Source organism: Charadrius vociferus, unplaced genomic scaffold (assembly GCF_000708025.1).
Source record: "Charadrius vociferus isolate BGI_N301 unplaced genomic scaffold, ASM70802v2 scaffold183, whole genome shotgun sequence".
NCBI classification, from domain to species: Eukaryota; Metazoa; Chordata; class Aves; order Charadriiformes; family Charadriidae; genus Charadrius; species Charadrius vociferus.
In genome coordinates this window covers 3,346,789-3,364,725 of record NW_009648250.1, presented here as the reverse complement: position 1 = coordinate 3,364,725, position 17,937 = coordinate 3,346,789, and the positions used below count along the sequence as shown (strand labels likewise).

General features: G+C 38.1%; 1 protein-coding gene across 2 annotated transcripts in view; it reads left to right on the top strand.

The window, feature by feature from the left end:
• The first annotated feature begins 2,576 nt into the window (after positions 1-2,576).
• Positions 2,577-17,937, top strand: part of SV2C (synaptic vesicle glycoprotein 2C) — an 86,051-nt gene continuing 70,690 nt past the window's right edge. For both annotated transcript variants that reach the window (XM_009884250.1, XM_009884249.1), the window contains exon 1: positions 2,577-3,156. In XM_009884250.1, the coding sequence (XP_009882552.1) occupies positions 2,577-3,156 (580 nt within the window). The remainder of the gene's footprint in view (positions 3,157-17,937) is intronic.

Sequence of the window (17,937 nt, the reverse complement as noted above, 5' to 3'; positions counted from 1 at the left end):
GCAAATTTGGTTTTTTAGAGTCTGCTGAACTCATAAGGTAGGTGTACTATAGGAGTGCAAAGCACGGCTTTTGCCAGTTTTACCAAAATATTTAGATGTTATATTAATTCAGTATTCCTAAACTCCTGCTGTCTTTCCTCCATAGACATACCCTACTGTAAAATGGAATTTGAAAACTGAAAATCCGTAAAAGACAACTGTACTCTCTGTAAAAAAAAACAACAGTAATCTAAGAATTAGAGGAATTCAGAGTTTAGGTTAAGTAGGGCACATGCACATTCTAAAATAATCTAAACTGGTAAAAAATAGGAACACTTTGTAATCATTAACCCTCAGAAGAGTACCTGTTAGGAGTTCATGAAGTTCTTGAAAGGATTTGTATAAGGCTACAGCAGACCCAGTGAATGTTTTTATGCATTGCATGTTCAATAACAGCTCACAGATACTGTAGTCACACACAGGTAACAGCAAGGACCAGACGCCTAATTCAGTACATAAAGAATAACTCCTAAGGAGCGCCTTGGAAACTGAAAAGCTGTAATTAGAGAAACTGCCTTAGCATAAAAGATTCACCAGGATGACCTACTTAGAAGGATCGTCATGTACCTAACATCAGGCTACAGTTTTCAGTCATAAATATTACATCCTGGCTTTTTTAAGGCTGCATTTCTCTTCCAGTAAATGCTTCAGTATGCATTGGATAGTTGAGTAGCGCTATCACATCTGATTTCTATGAGAAACATTCAGAGTGTATGAAATTAGTGTAGAGGAAGGGACTAAAATAAAGACATTTTCTACTATAGCTGAATTTCTATAGTTGTTATAAAGAAAGATAGGGCAATAGCTTTTAGCTTCTTAAGTCGTATTACCTGCCTGTCTGTGTGATTTTAGGGTTGGTTTTCTTTAATGAGAAGTACATCACATCCTTAGTTTATCTAATGCAGTCTGTAATTCTTCTCATCCCTCAACACAGTATCAGTCTTAAAATTGATGTCTGGAATATACTTCTGGGGACAGTGTTTACAATTGAATGAGTAAAGGACAACTTCTCAAAGCACTACGCTGGTCTTCTCCCATGAAGCTCGGGGGCGCCGTCCACACTACTTCAGCAAGGGGAATAGGATTTGCGTCAGAAATTTCTAGTCATTTATTCTTACTCCTGCATTGCATCTCTCTCCCTCCTTAGTTGTACTACTGCAGATTTTTCTGAGGTTAGACTGGAAAATAGATCATTAAAATGGTCATAGTTAAAAATAACCTTTTCCCCAAGCTGGAAGCAGGCGGTGTTTTCTTGGAAGCACTGCTACATAAATGTTATCCTGCTTTCTCCCAGAGGTGAGGCTCCTGCAATCCTGTTGCAGTGCCCAGGTTCCCTTCCCCTTAACTTTAGACACATGAATAATGGTACGGTTTTGTAATTGATTTCAGCTGTTCTAACTATGGACTGTTGCCAAAGAAGGATCCCGCATTTCTTCACTCCCTCTGCTTGTACGCTGCTGCCATTTCTTTCTGCTACCCCTAGTGATCTTGTAGGTGTCTGATAAACAAATTGCCTTGCTGATATGCCTGAAAACTGCCCAGAAGAGAAGGAAATGGTTGTTCTTTGGTGAAATAAGCAAGCTGCTCTTGACTCATTGTGTCTGCATTTGTGATCCTGGGGCTGCATAAAGGAAGAGGTGGAAAAGTACAGCAGGGGAGCAGGGAGAGGGACTGAGACAAAATGTCTTGGTGCTTTTATGCACCTAAATTGGCATAAATTCATGCCAGACTAACAGACTCAGGGATGAATTAGCTGATGATACACGGTTGCTTGAGGCTGCCTCTACTGACACTGTGGACAGGAGAGAGAGGGATGTGTCTGTCCGTGATTTAGGTATTAGAAATCTCCAAAGTCTGTAAGTGGCACCACTTTCATGCACCCAGCTTCCTGCAAGGATTTTTTTTTAGGGTGGGACTGCATATTCACCCCTAAGACTCAGGGTGAATGCACTGTGGTTGCATTGGCCAAGTTCAGTCAGCTTTGAGAGACTGGTACAGATCTCAGGAATATTAACTCCCTACAATATGTTAACCCACTGAGAGAAAAGCTAATATTTGTAGCCTCTTATTACATAGCAGGAAGTTCGAACAGGGAAGGACACCGCAGACAGAGTCAATATGATGTATGATGCTTGGAAATGTTTGTTTTCTTTCAGAATAAAACCCATTATCCATTGAAAGACTAGAGTGTAACAAATTTCATTCTGAAAACCAGTAGAGATTAGATTTCTCTTCAGAGTATTTTCCTTGTAATCTGGGATATTTCCATCTCTGAAGAAAATCCAGGTTTGTATATTTGAAGCCCTGAACTGTGGTGTCTAGTGCTTAAATGAAGGATTAATATGTTACCATATCAGTGTGAAGAAGCAACTAAGGAGCAACGTACAAACTTTTTTTCTCTCATATTTTGCAGGTTGAATATTACAGCTTCATATGTACTTGGACTTTTTCTACTGATGTCCAACACACAATAGATATTCTAAACAGTATTCAGCAGATCCCTCTGCAGTATAACAGCAATCTTTCTTTGATACAAGATGGAGGAAACATACAAAGATAGGACTTCATTAATGAAAGGGGCAAAAGATATTGCCAAAGAGGTGAAGAGGCAAGCAGTGAAAAAAGTTAATAAAGCTGTTGACAAAGCTCAGGATGGCTATACGCAGAGATCCTACAACCGGTTCCAGGATGAGGAAGATGACGATGATTATTATGTCCAAGGAGGAAATTATGGTGTCGAAGCTAACGATGATGAAGGCTCAAGTGAAGCGACTGAAGGGCATGATGAAGATGATGAAATTTATGAAGGAGAGTATCAGGGAATCCCCAACATGGGGCAGGGCAAGGATGGCATGGTGGCCTTAGGTCAGCCTATGCGTGATGAATATAAGGATCGTCATGAACTTGAAACAGAGAGGAAAGCTGATGAAGAAGAGCTAGCACAGCAGTATGAACTGATAATACAAGAATGTGGCCATGGTCGTTTCCAGTGGGCCCTCTTCTTTGTTTTGGGAATGGCCCTAATGGCTGATGGGGTTGAAGTTTTTGTAGTTGGATTTGTTTTGCCCAGTGCTGAAACAGATATGTGTATACCTAATTCCGGATCAGGATGGCTTGGTGAGTAAAGTCTTTGCTCTATCTTTGTGCTATTACAAGTGTTGCTTACAGTTTGCATAAATACGTATCTGTCAACACCAATGCTTTTGTAAGAATATGCTTGTATTGAATATAAATAAGCAATCCACAAAGTGCATTAACAGCTAATATGGATGTAATGAAGATTATTTTTTTTTTTAGATAATTGTTTTCTTTTTAGTCAGTAAGTATAAATAAATCACTAAAGTGGAAGACTGCATGGTAACAAGAGGGGAGGGGTGAATTTTGTTCTCATATACAAGAGTAGACCTCCAGATGAACTAATTTAAAAAATAAATTATACAGGATTTATGCAAGCATAATAAAGAATAGATGATACAACGGTCCAGCAACACTGTCATACTGTGTGGGAGCCTTCCCAAGGGCAAGGTGGAATGCCATCTGGGAAATGCAGGAAATGCAGGGAAAATGCTGTCTAGCCTTTTCCCTCCTTTTTTCTTTTATTCCTCCTATCCCAATGATGGTTCTCTAGCCATCCAAAAAGAATAATGTTTACTTTGAGTCGGGGTGGGCAGAAGTCAGCAGGACAAATAGCTGAAGATGAGCCTGGCTTATGCTTTTTTGTGCCTGTTCCGTTGATGGGGATGGGCTGTGACTCATCCTGTTGCCTCTTCCCTCCCACGGTGCAGCAGGTAGGCAGCCTTGAGCCAGCCTTGCGGGACTCGGTGAGAGCAGCAGCCCTACGAGCAGGTCTGTGCTTGCCCTCCCTGGGCATGTCTGGGCACAGCGGATAAAGTAAGGCTTTTATAGGGCAGAGCTGTGGAGAAGGGATGGAGAAATGCTTCCCTGAGGTAGAGGGGACGTAGGAGCATGGGGGCTTGGGACGTGGCCGAAAATTGAATATATGTGTGTAGATATGCAGCTCAGGCCTGAAGAACCCAAGCTATTGCAGAAAAGGAGGTCTTCTTACAAAACATTTAGGAACCTTCATCTTCTATCAGATGTACTGTTCCCTGCTTCTTTACAGCGCATGGTTCTGTTGCAACAGTCTCATTTTAACTTAGCTCATTTTCCTGATTTTATTCCTTTGCTTACCATCAATTAGAAGGACCCTAAGATACCAACTGCATCAAAATTAGATTCAAAATTTTAAATAGCATAAGCCTATCTGTGCTATTTAAAGAATACAGAAGCTTTCTCAGTAGACCATTAAGCCCATGACAGGTTGGATTCCTGACATATCAGTACTAGCAGTTTGGCTCTATAGGTTTCAATAAAGCAGACTGTAGTCACCCTCGTTTATATCTCTAAGCCTCCCTCTGTGTCAGAGGATCATGACAGGAAACAAGCGGTGAGTTCTCAGGTGGTTGAGTCCTTTGAGGCATTCCTTGCCATTTGATAATTTGTTTTTAAAAATGAACTACTCTGCCTATTTGTATAATGTAGTGATTAAACTTCTGATAAAAGAAATTAAATTATCTAAGTTTTTGTGGTTAAAGCGGCTGCATGTAGATAATCTGCTTGGTACTGCTTGTTTACACAAGTTTACAAACATTGTATTTGTCATGCTTGGACTTGTGAGTTTTCAGATCTACTTCTTGCAGAAAGAAGGTGTATAAACATGTCTATTTATAGCCATTTTGGAGCTCTATAAGTAATTCAAAGAGTAGAAAGAAAGAAGAAAAAACAAAGCAACCCAAGAAGGTATCTCTAGATGAATGTTACTGTGTTAGTGCAGATAATAACACAGAATACACTTTATAAAAGCAGTGTACACTTAACTTGCTTTTAATGTGATTTTGTTACCCATTACTTGGCAGTTGAGAACACCTTTAAACTCTACTAATCCATTTTTATAAATTCTCTCTATTGCTGGAACAAACATGGTGGATCTCAACCCCATTTTTTAATTACTGATAACACTGTTTTACCACGGGCACCCTCCCAACAAATTGAATGATTGAAGTTGTCTTTGTTCTCCAGTATGATAGCAATATATGGGTAGCCACCAAATCTGTCTGCAATTAATTCTTCTGGGGCTGGGGAAAAGAACAAGGTTATTCAACATTAAGAGGGAGCTTCATGATGCATACACATTCTATAGCTAACTGATCTACAAATCCAGTTCCTTTCACTTACATTAAATGTTAGGCTGGGAAGTGGATCTTTTCATAATTAAGACATTCTGAACACTTTAGTACCCCTGGCCTCTCTGATTGTCAAGTTATGGCTGTGGAGAACGTGGCTGTAGTGCTTTTTGTTTGTTACACCTGCTATATAGAATTGAAATTTGAGGTAAAATACATTGTATTTTCTAAAAATAGCATTTCATTTAAACAGTTGCAGTGAGCATTATGGAGGTGTCTGGAATTGCAAGTGGGAAGTATTGTCCCACAGTAGCAGGTGGCCATGAAGATTTGCAGACACCTCTCTGACCCATATCAAGGTTCAGAATTTCCCTGTCACTAGATTTCTTATGAAGCTTGAGACATCTTGAGATATATTGGAATGACTATGTCAATGTTTAACTAAAATTCAGTAAAGAAGCTGTTAAATAGCTCGTAGATAGACATATATGTGTGTGTGTATATATATAAATGATTGCTGACAAAATGAAGGAGACAATTCTGGAAGGCTTAGGTGTGCAGGCAATGTATTCTCATGCCTCAAATATAGAAGTTGTAATGTATATCCCTGTGTCTTTGTTTTGTAATACTATAACACTAGCCTCTGTGTTGTGGTAGTAACAATCAAACAATTCTATGCTAAAAGATTAACATACAGAAGCAGCAAAGAACAGAGATAACCAGTTTCTTTCCACGTGTGTATTGAAGGCATTGCAACACGTGGTGTTTTATCAATAATTTCACAAAAATGATATTACTTGCCCATTGCTAATAGAAACATATCGTAGGCTGCAATTCATCAGTACACTGATGTACATATTGCTTATAACCAGTGTAGGTATACAGTCTTTGCAGACAGCATAACCTTAATTCCAGTGATACAAAATATTCATCCTGGCAGTAAATGTATAATGAAAGTATTATTATATGATCATAACTAGGTCCTCGCAGCCATGCATTTCAATTATTTTGCTGTTATGATTTCACATTGTAATTACATCCTAACTGGGGTCTTCCAGACAGGCATAATTTTTTTCATGATTATAATTCTATAATCCAGAGGGCTTTAATGTTGTTAGAATACTAAAGTCATGGGACCAGTGCTAGGAGTTATAAGATGGAATTGGTACACATACACAATATTTATTTTCCAGGCAATTTTCTAGACTGTTAAGAAACACCCTAAGAACATGTTCATTTGCCATTGAAAAAGCACTCATTGACTCGGTTATAAAAACTGATTTCTTGTACGTTATGCCATGATAGTTTAGTAGGGAACATGAGCTAATGAAAAGCTTGTGACAATTTTCATAGACCTTACCTGCTGCATTTTTTTTCATTTACTTGCACCAGGGCAATTTCCCAAATTCCCTCCCTGTTGACCCTTGTATGAGCTTGAGGTCACTGTTGATTAATCACCAGCAGCATTCAGAGCCCATAAAGTCATGTGATGAAAGCGCCGATCAGGATCATGAACGGGTTTCTCAATGCTTTTTGAGTTAAATACTAAAATAATATGTTTTTTTCACCTTTGTGCAGTTGTTTTATTAAAAATAGGGAAGTTGACTTGCTTAAACTTTTCCAAGATTATAATGACGTGTCACTAAGTATGAGGGAAAGGCCTCCTTTCCCTGCTCTGTTACCTGGCTGTACCTGTCAACTCCTGCATGTATGTGGATCCATGTTGACCTTGTGGGTTCTGGCACAGATGAGGCAGGACTGTACCTTCATGAGACAGGTTGTAGGCTCAAGCCTAAAGATGTTTTAACTTTTCCTGCTTGCATCTTATCCCTTTGGTTTTACACGCAGCTCAGAACTGGATGGATTTTAGGTTAATTCTCTGGGCTCTGATTTGGGTGTACTTTTCCACATAACTTTGTTCCTATGTCTTCGCATGCAGATTGTTCTTTAGTTATATAGATCTTTTTTTTTTTTTTCTCTAAAATTTAAATTATGGGCTTTTATTTTCTCAGCATCTCTGCATCTGAAATAATGAAACATTCTTTTCCCTAAGCTAGGCAAGGCTAGACTTTTCCAGCTATATCTATTGAGGATGCCATGCCACTACTGACCATCTTCTCACTGGTTCTCCCATGGGACCTATAAGTGCTCGCCATCGTGTGCAAGACTCTCGACAGCTGCACTGCTGTCACCATTGCTAGCAGTAGATATAGGTTCACTACTGCTTGACTGGCCCATGATGCCAGCCTTCATGACACCAGTTGGCACATTTTTCAGACAGATACCTCCATCCCTATTTTGTACTTTATCACCTCAGCACTAGAAAAAAAATCATATAAAGATGCCAGGATTGATTCTTCAAAACCTTTTTTTTTGCATTCATGCCAGAAAAATCTGACAACTGGTTACCCACTCACATGTTCTGACTGCCATCCTTTCCAGAGGCCAATGGTTCTTCATTGCTTCCCAATAGTCTCCCTGGTCTGTTTTGAATCCATGTATCATTGTCAGTATGAAGTTGAGACGGAGTGATCTCGTGAGCACGAACAGACTTTTTGTGTTCTCTACTACTTACCATTGTGTTAAGCTATGTGTTATCCAAGTCCTTGGTAAGGGCTCATAGATAGTACAGTAACAAAACCAGAAATAATCTTTATATGTAAAATATATGCTTAGTTGATGAGCTATACACACAGTTTCTTCCATCTGAAAAACTCAAGTATTGTGGTAAATCACTGGGCTGATAATGCAGGTATTGTGAACATGACTAGCAACAAACAGCTTACTTTGGAAATCAAAGGATTCTCTGAAATCCCACATTTAGTGTCAGATAACGCCTTGATGTAGGAGTTTTCTGTGATATTATCAGAATTTAATAATCACATTTTGTATAATATTTGTAGGGAGAAGAATATCAGAGGTGTTAACTAGGTCTTTTGGGCTAAAGTAGTTTTCAGTCTGGAACAACAGGCATGTGCCTACCACTTCTGCATTGATTGAAAATTTGTGTATTAGATGGTTGAGTGCAAATGCTTCCTACATCTACTCTGTCTTAAAATCTACTAAACATAACCTGTCATAATTCTAATTCAGACAGTCCTTCCTCTTACATGGGAGAAACTGTTCCCCAGAGGCTCAGTAATTGATGCAAAGTGCTTATAAACTCTGCTAAGAATACCAGATGATTACTGAATGTCGCCCCTGCCCCCAGTTTAAAAAACTACTGGACTGATCTTTTGCAACAACTTTATATTCAACAAATACCTTCCATGAAACTTATCAACGACAAATACATGTCCACATGGGACAGAAAGACCCAAATCACTGCTACAGGCTAGGCGCTGATCTGCTAGGTAGCAAACAGCGCTGCAGAAGAGGATCTAAGGCTCCTAGCAGGAAACAAGTTGCACATGGGTCAGCAATGGCTTGAAGCAATAAAGGCTAACTGCATTCTGGGCTGCGTTGGCAAGAGTGTCCCGTCTCAACTCAGTGAGGTCACACGCGGGATTCTCTCTCCTGTTGTGGAGCCACCTGAAAGAAGAGATTAACAAATTAGGGCAAATCCAGTACAGGACCAGTAAAGTGGTAAGAGGGGCTGGATCATATTGCTTAGCTTGGAGAAAAGAGGTCTAAGAAGGGATCTGTCTGTAGTATTACGTGATGTAATTGAGGAGGTCTATAGAGAAGGTGGAGTCAAATTTTTCTCAGCAGAGCACAGGAGGTCATCAACCAGGGGACTTCTAGTATAATGAAGAAAGTTAACAGTAAGGTGGTCACCACTGGGAGACATTGCACAGAGAAGCTGTGGGGTTAACTGAAGAAAGGCTGGAGCAACATAATCTAGCTCTGAAAGTAACCCTGCATTTAGCAGCAGTTCAGACTAGAGGTGTCCAAAGGTCCCTCACAACCCAAGCTTTTATGATTTCATAAATTAAAAAATAACTGTCTGTAAATGTACAAAACTTCCAGACTCCTATAGCTAAAAGAGATGCTGTAGATGTTGCACTTGACTAAGCTTGTAAAGGAAAGAGTGTTCTGAACTCATGGATTCCACACAGGCTTGCTGGTTTAAACAGGCTAGGGTCTAAATTTGTTTGGGCAAGATCATATAACTTGAGATATTTGTTCTCCTGAGCCTGTATAAATTGTCTTTGGATCTGGCAGAAATCTGAGAGCGTGCAACAAAATGTCACTGAATAAAGGACTGCAGGACTTGAGTCTAACAGGACCATTTTGCTCATATTCAGGGATCTACATGCCCAGTGGGATTCTCCAATGTGTCTAGGCACCTCACTACATCACTATACACCTTGCACGCATCCTTAGAGACATAAATATATGGACAAATATGGAATCAAATTGTCATTCTCAGACTGTGGTTTCCCTTTTGCATGTTTGGATAGGTTTCTTTCAGGTAACATGTTGCTGATGTGACAAACTTTCCTTTTAGAGAGATTTCTCCTGTTGTGGATGGTCCAACTAAAATGATCTTAAGCAAAATTTTATGTTGAGCTTTCTTTGATATTCAGTGCTTGTGATATTCCTTTGTTTTCCCATCTATTAAGTAGCTATAAATTCTCTGTGTTGGCCAGATACTTAGACATTGGAGGGGAGGAGGAGCTTTCTTGGGACTGCTATCTTTTTTGAGGCTATGATTTAATATGAAAGCTAAAGATTTTATCTTTGCTAATTGGTGGTTGGGTAAACATTTTATCACAAGCTTTTTCTTTTTGCCAGTTGTAAATAAATGTACTTCTAAAGCCTGGAAAAAGGCCATGAAAACTAAATGTATTGATCTTAATCATCAAGTAAGATTACTCCTGTTTGTGAACTCATTAAAACTGTTTTTTACCAGTCTCATTTATGCTAGGTTATGTTACACTTGTGGCTTAACTGAAATTCTGTCTTCGGGGTGAAGTCCAGAATTCAGAGACTGAAGACTAAGGAAGTATAATACTGAGCATTTCATTTTCTGATTTTCATTTCTTCTTAAAATTCAGACATTTAAGAATTTATTTCAAATGAAAAGCTACTTCAGGTGTTACGGTTTTCACTTATCTACTGAATTCCAGTGATACTTAGTTTTGACAGCAGGGTTCCTCCATATAGTATCGTTCAGAAGACAAGAACAGTTAACCATATATTTGACACTTACTAAAAGGTCTGAATTTTAATAGATTGTCACAAAACTGTCCTTACACAGCAGTAAGTAAAATTTCTTCTGCTGCTGTAAGTAGGCATCTGTGTATAGCACTGTTCTCTTTTGTTGTTAAATATTACTACAGGTCATTAGATACAGGTGAGATTATTGCGTGTTCCTGCATAGAATGTGGCAGGAGAAAGTGAGCGTCTTCTGGATATATTCCAGTTCTTAGCGGAGTACCAGATTTGTGATGACATAATAGACCACAAGTGATGTAAAATAAAGGAAAACCAGGCTCTGCTATTCTATATTTTGCTGTAGCTAGTAAATGTGTTCCTATAGAGCTGAAACTTCCAGGGGAAGTTCTATATTTTTATTATGGAAAGCATGTTGAACTTCTCTTTTTAAAATTATTTAAGACTTCAGGGATAGAGGAAGAGATTCAGAACTATTTTTTTAATGTGGAATGTTGGTACAAATTTTATTGAAGACAGCACAGATGTCAAAATGTTAGGTACTTATATATGGGTCTGAGAATTACAGTATTCACAAGAAATGCATCTAGGTTAAGAATACTTACTGTAACCACAACAGACCTTTGAGTGTGAGGAATCTCATTGAAGTAACAATGAGAGTCCATTGCTCTTCCAGTTAATAGTAGTAATAAATCTTTAGCAGCGATAGAAAGATTTGGAAATAGAGCTGCAGTCATTGCAATGTGCACTAAATATTCCAGAGCAAGGTGAAAACTGGTCTGTAGGATTAATGTCTTATTTCTTCAGGAGGAGATGCCAGAAATACAAATGCCATCATGCATGCTCTCCACCTTTGGTACAGCTCAGTTCCCTTGCAATAACATTATTAAGGTACTCCTAGTGCAGTGCTTTTTCTGCTTGCCTTTCAAACACAATTATTTGAGGGAGAAAATCTAAGGGATAGATCCTTATGTGTTCTAAGCAGCTACATTATGTGGACCAGTGGAGATGGTGGTTATGTTTACTTTTTTTTCTGAGAGGAAAAAAGGGACAGTGGAGAGAGTACGCAATGCAGCTTTTGTCTGTAAGGAACAAGACTAGACTTGTATCACACAGAATACCATGGGCTTGTCACAAGACGGGAACCGGGAGCACAGATTTGAACCATTAATGAACAGCAGTCTATTAAGTCCTCTGTGCTGTTGCAGGCTCCCATTATAACCAGCATTTAAGGTATGTCACAACTGCCCTTCTTTTCTGATGACGATGTTTCCCAAGCACCTTATTGAAGCTCGTCCTAACAAGGAGAACAGTTCAACCATAACAAACGTTTTTCCTCTTTCAGGGTGTTCCTGCATGCAGCTTTACTGAGGAGTACAAGCTATCAGACACCGTTAACTTACATGTTCACTCTTTGCTTTTAAGAGGTTCAACATTTAGCCTCAGGTTAAATGTAGTATTTCCCTGACTCAATACCCACTTTCAGTCATGCAGTTCTAACCCGAGTAATACACTCAATACAAGACAACGTGAAATGACTGCATTGCAGTTCATAGCTGAGAGCTGCGGTATTTGTATGCATTTTCAGCACAGCCAAACGCTGTTCTAACCAACTCATCTTTTGAGAGCTCTATGAGTAATGTAATACTTATTACTTTTTAGTTAAATAGACCTAGCTACACTTACATGCCTTGGAATAATGTCAGAGATCAATCACTGTGTGTACAGCTAGTAAAATACTGTCCTGGTTTCAGCTAGGAAAGAGTTAATTTTCTTTCTAGCCATTGCTAGGAAAGGAATGTCAATAATACCTATTGGCTTCAGTTGTTTTTAAGTCATGTCTACACTATTCAAGGGCTTTTCTCAGCTTCCTGTAGAAGCATAGACAGAATGATGGAATGGCCAATGAAATATTCTGTACGATATATGCCATGCTCAGTATATAAATGGGGGCTAGCCGAGGAGCCGGAATCCCTGATCACTGCTTGGGACAGGCCAATTCACCGGGCGGTGAGAGTGACCTGTGTGGTTAGTATTGTTGTTACTGTTATTTTTCCTTTTCTGTTATTGTTTCTATTAAACTGTCTTTGTCTCAACCCACAGGGTTTTTTTACCCCTATCCTCTTCTTTTTTTCCCTCTTCTTCCCACCCTTCTTGGGGGGGAAAAGGCAGGGGGACTGAGACAGCATCTGTGTAGTTCTAGTTGCCGGCTGGGGTTAAACCATGACAAGTAGTAGATCACTTTTTGAGCAAGACATTTGTTGCCAGAATATAACATTTCTTCAAGGTTTACATGATGCTTGCTTCAGCTGAATTCAATGAGTACAGCGGTTAATGGAAAACTTGCTTTTACTTAAATGATGAAACATACAGCCTGCAATCAGGGTAACGTATGTATTTGTGAATGAGTATAAGTAGCCAGTAAGATACTTGTACATTTAACCACTTACAAACATGCATTACTACCATGTGCAAATATGCCTGTACCACTTATTTCCACACAAAAATAAAGCTAAATAATTATGCTTTGGTAGTTATCTTCGAATCTCTGTCTCAGAGATTGATTGTGTCTAATATAGTTAAAAATCACTGGGCTGCTTTTTTATGCACTTCAGGCTATTTTCTGGCTCTGCCTATCCCATCACAGATCACTGATTTTACCATTTGTGTCACACAAATTTATAATCTTACAAAAGTGGCCAAAGGAAGGAAATGCCTCCCAAAGGAAAAGCCTGAGGGCCATGGTGATTTCACACATTTAATTTGGCTGTCGCCTCTACTTTTTCCTCCCTCTCAACTGCTATGGGATCTCTGGCTGATGATAAATCACTTCTTAAATCAATGTGTCAAATGAACTTTTTTAACCAAAGTGAACATTTTAAATATGATGGTGCACTCTCTTCAAAGTCCCTGTTTGGTTAATTCTGCAATGTAGTTATGATCTGCAATCTGTCATTTATAGAAATTTTGCTCTTCATTATTTCTGTATTTGTAGCTATGCATTTTGCATCTTGCATTGAATGTTGAGCTATGAAATGAAAGAGACGACATATGAGCTCCTTGGCAAGAATAAGAAATATTTTCACAGAGAAAGTGTTAATGAACTTCATTAAGACATGGAACGAACATAATTTAATGGCTCTTTGTCACAGCTGAGTAAATTTCTTCCTATGCATTTTATCCATGGATTTAATCAATCACAGATTTTAGAACCTTTCAAAGTTTGACTTGTCTTTTTTTTCTTATACTATCAGTATTTTTAAGAACTGGAAGCAAATTGTATATTGTGATAGACATTGAAATAGCTATTTATTGCAGAACTTCGGCTTGTTTAAGGGAATGTCAGTGCTGAAAAGTATGGAACAATTAATTCTTTAATCTACTCTGACTGTATTTTACTGCAGGTATTATTCTTTGCTTGAGTCAGGTACATCTATTCTCACTGTACACACCTAGTTCCCTTGTTTAAAGTACCAGTTCGGTATTGTTTAAAATGTATGGAATATCAGTACTTCCATAGCTGATGCAAGATCAAACTCACTATACTATACAAGTATAAATACTTAAATGAAGGAATAATACTGAGTTACTGCTAGAGTAGATACATGAATATGACATATGTAATTTTTTTAAACTATTCATGCAAAAATTTGTTTAACAACAGCTATAGTGATAGTTAATAGTTTGTCCATGACACTGTTATTGAATGACATTCATAATAAGGTTTATTTTTTTCATTTTACCCATTTTTCAACACTTTGTCAGCCCTATACAGAATGGGACGGCTTGATAGGAGGGAATGATAAAAATGTAAGGTTTTGCAGTTTCACGTACTACAACAAACTAACAGGCTACAGGAGTCCGGGAGGAATTACTCACATATTTATTATGTGACTGGAACTGTGGGTGACTTCAGGAAGTTCTGTCCATATTTTTTGTTTCATTGAAGAATCTCAGATTTTACACCTAGGCCAGCTCTACTTACTACTCAGACTTCTAGATGTGCACTTCCCTACCACTAACTAATGTTGTTCCTTCACTCTCTTAAACCAATGATCCTGTTACCCATCATTGACCAGACTTTGTTCCAGCTAGTAGAAATAAACCCAAGAGTTTTTGATGACACATTACATATATCAAGTTATTCTAGCTTTTCTTAACAAGTAAGCTTTTCTCAGCATAAACATGTGATCAACAAAGTGTCTTCAAAGACTCACAGAAACCTGTTAACTGAGCAGAAAGATATTTTTGTCTGACTTTTTTTTGTCTGCTTTTTTGTAGAAAGTTGGGAGAGTAATGTGAAGTAGGAAAAATAAGAAAATGGTGTAAAGTGACACTGGCTTTACATCCATAGTGTTAAAAAAGGTCTGCGTTCTCAAGGATAGGCAAAGGTGGCCCGTTTGCAAATTTCTTCATGACGTGTTAGCTGGAATGAAATTATTTGCTGGTTAGCAGTGGAGAGCCTCATGTGAAGTTGAGGGAGCATGCGATGCGTGACTATTGTGTATTGCTTTTGTCTGGCATTTGTCAGACCTGCTCATTTTCACAGACCACAAGTATTTTCCTAATCCACTAGAATTCAGAGCGATTTTCAAGGTTGATTCTGAAGTTGCCACTAGCAAGTCTTGTTAAACGGAGATCATGAACTCATAGATACAGTCATCTAAACAATTTTCCATTTAGACATTATAACAGTGCCTCCTGGCACTATTGTAAATACGTAATTAAAAAGCCTGTTTAGCATCACCAGCACCTGCAGGTGTATTGGCAGCATACAGAGGATTATTCTGATCTGTTATTCTTCATTATGACATTGGATTAGTTAATCTATTTCATTGACTCTAAATGGGAAAGCAGAAAGAAGATTTAGGATCATTAGCAATGGAAGTTTCCTTTTTCACTCATATCCTGTTGTGTGCTAGGTGAGGTAGACGAGGACCCTTGTCAGGCATTTTGGGAGACAGGCAAGTTTCAGACCCTTATTAATTTTGGTAGCCTGTTCCTGATGAGGTTAGGCCTAATTCAATGTCTTTTTCTGAAACAAGTGGAAGGTCTTTGGGCTTGGTTTTGTATTTTTGTGTGTGTCTAGTTTTGGTTGTTTCTTGGGTTTTTTTAGTATCATTTCTCTTCTCCCACCTTTTCACTTCATTGGAACAAAGGTGGTAATAGTCACTGAATGGGCAAAACAAAATGAAAAAATATTATTTCTCCAATTTACAAAGAAAGAAATTTACACAGTACTGGAATATAGTTACAGTAAGGAAAGTTAATGGCTGATTAAACACCGAAGAAATAAACAACTGTTAGCTTTAATATTGTACAGATACCTTCACCAGGAATATAGTTTTATTAATTAGTTCTTAGTATCACGTGATTTAATTTGCTAAGTTGGAGGCATCTGTTATTCATGTAGATGTATATACTTTGGGCTTTTTGTTTTAATTCAGCACTAATTAAAAGTGATATTCATGGACTCTGCTCTGTTTTGAGTCAGAAGCAGGACTAGGCAAATAAGAAATTATTATTCAGGCAATAAAACGTGTAGCCAAAATGAATAGTTTTGATGTGAAATGAGATGATTAATGTAGATGACTGCGTGGGCAATTTAAAGCTTTAGTGAAATATATTTTTTTGCTTTGAAATTTAATTAATCCTAGCACATTGCACAGGGCTATGCACTGCTCAATCATATGCAGCATTTATAATCATTCTGATTCTCAAGATTGCCATGGAAGTGCATCTCAAATTGCAAAGTCACAGCAATTTCTAGCATGACAGGGTCAATTCAGAGATGGGTAAAGAGCGCATTGAGTTGAGCATCTAATCCTGAGAGCAGGAAAATCCAGAGAAACCTCCACAGCTGCAGTGGAAGAAAACAGGAATTAGGGGTATTAGGACAGCTTAACTAGGTGTGTTTTATCTGAAGCTTGTCTGTTATGATTTTCTCACTAATGCCAGAGGGAACTGTTGGATCAAAGGAGACGATAGTGTGAAAATAGCATGTTCAGTGATAGTGCCTAGGGAATCTGTCAACAGCTTCATGTCATCACCTGGGATTACCTGAGTTTTTCGTAAAGTCTATATGTTGCATATTGGTAACTACCGTCTTGTAAAAATATTGTTTATATTGGAAGAAAAATGGCATGTATTGGCTGGTTCTTACAGCCCTTGTTGCTAAATTTGAATGCTGATTGATTATTTCTGTTGCATCAAGGAGGCAGTGCTTCATTCTTTTTCTCTATAATGCGCTGTTGATTTAGCTAGCCAAGCACTAGCAGTATAAAATAGGAGTAGCCTGCTCTTTGCTGCAATAATCACTACCAGTATTCAGTTTGTAAATGATTCCGATGAAGAAAATGAAATAACTCTGATCAGTTTTTTATTCTGAGATATCTGTTGTGGAATAAATAAAAATGATGCTAGCATTTGGTGGTAGATGGCACTTTTTTCAAAGGCTTAGTTATTGACACGATAACGTTCTTAAAGCAGACATGATGATGACAATGTACTGCAAAGGTAACGGTTTACCATATTCTCTAGTTTGCTGCCTTATCAGAAAATACAGCTGTGAAGAAAATTACCCATCCTAGCAAGTAATCTATTACCTGTCACAATCTCTGCAGTTACTGGGCTGCTTCTATGCATTTATTAATTTATCTAATCTGGATCTGAGGAAAAGCAGGAGTAGTTATTCCTTTTGTTATTACAATATTTCAACTAAAATAGTATCTGAGTACACAGGAAACTCATCTGTTAAGGCAGAGCATTATCTCATTAGTAAATAGACATGTAGCAGCACACTCACTTGTATAAATTTTAGGTATAAGGTGAGTGTCCCTAGAACTGTAAGGAGAGTTAATAGCATACAGACTTCTAAAGCAAGAAAATATTATGGTTTTCAAAATTAACAGATAATGTAAAGGTCCAGAGCTAAATCACTTTGTTCTGCACTTAATACATAAACCAGAATTAGTCTCATTAGCCCAATGAGAGGAAACATGGAGGCAAAATGCAAATTTTTTTCCTGTTGGAATTAAATAGAGCCTTATGCCACAAACACTTCATGATGTAAATCTTACACTTGAGATACAAGAAACAAATCAAAATTAGACATACTAAGCACATATATTTAATACAATCATGCCAGAGGAAACAAAACAAAACAAAACAAAAAACCTAATACCTGAATGAAATTTGTGCAAATGATTGTTGTGGGATACTTTGACTTCCATGTGGATGGGATTTCTGTTACAGTACTGGAAAAGCTTTGGTCAAACCTTTCCAGCTAGCTATGAGTTTTCATCTCTGGAATTTCCCTCAGGGTGGATGTGGATTTGGAAATATATGCAAGTTGGTTTTGTGGAAAAAGCTGTGAGGTTTTTTTATTATTTCATGGAGAGGACAGAACTGTTCCCACTTCTCCTTTCCTCCCAAGAAAAAAAACTTTGACCTTTGTAAGAGTGCAGCTGGGTAGTGAGTTTGGGTAGCCATGCTCTGAGACCATTTTCACTTCAGTCTCAATGTTAAATGAAGACAAATATATTGTTGGTATTTGTTGATCGAAAATTTGGTTGACCTAAAATTTTGTATTGTCAAA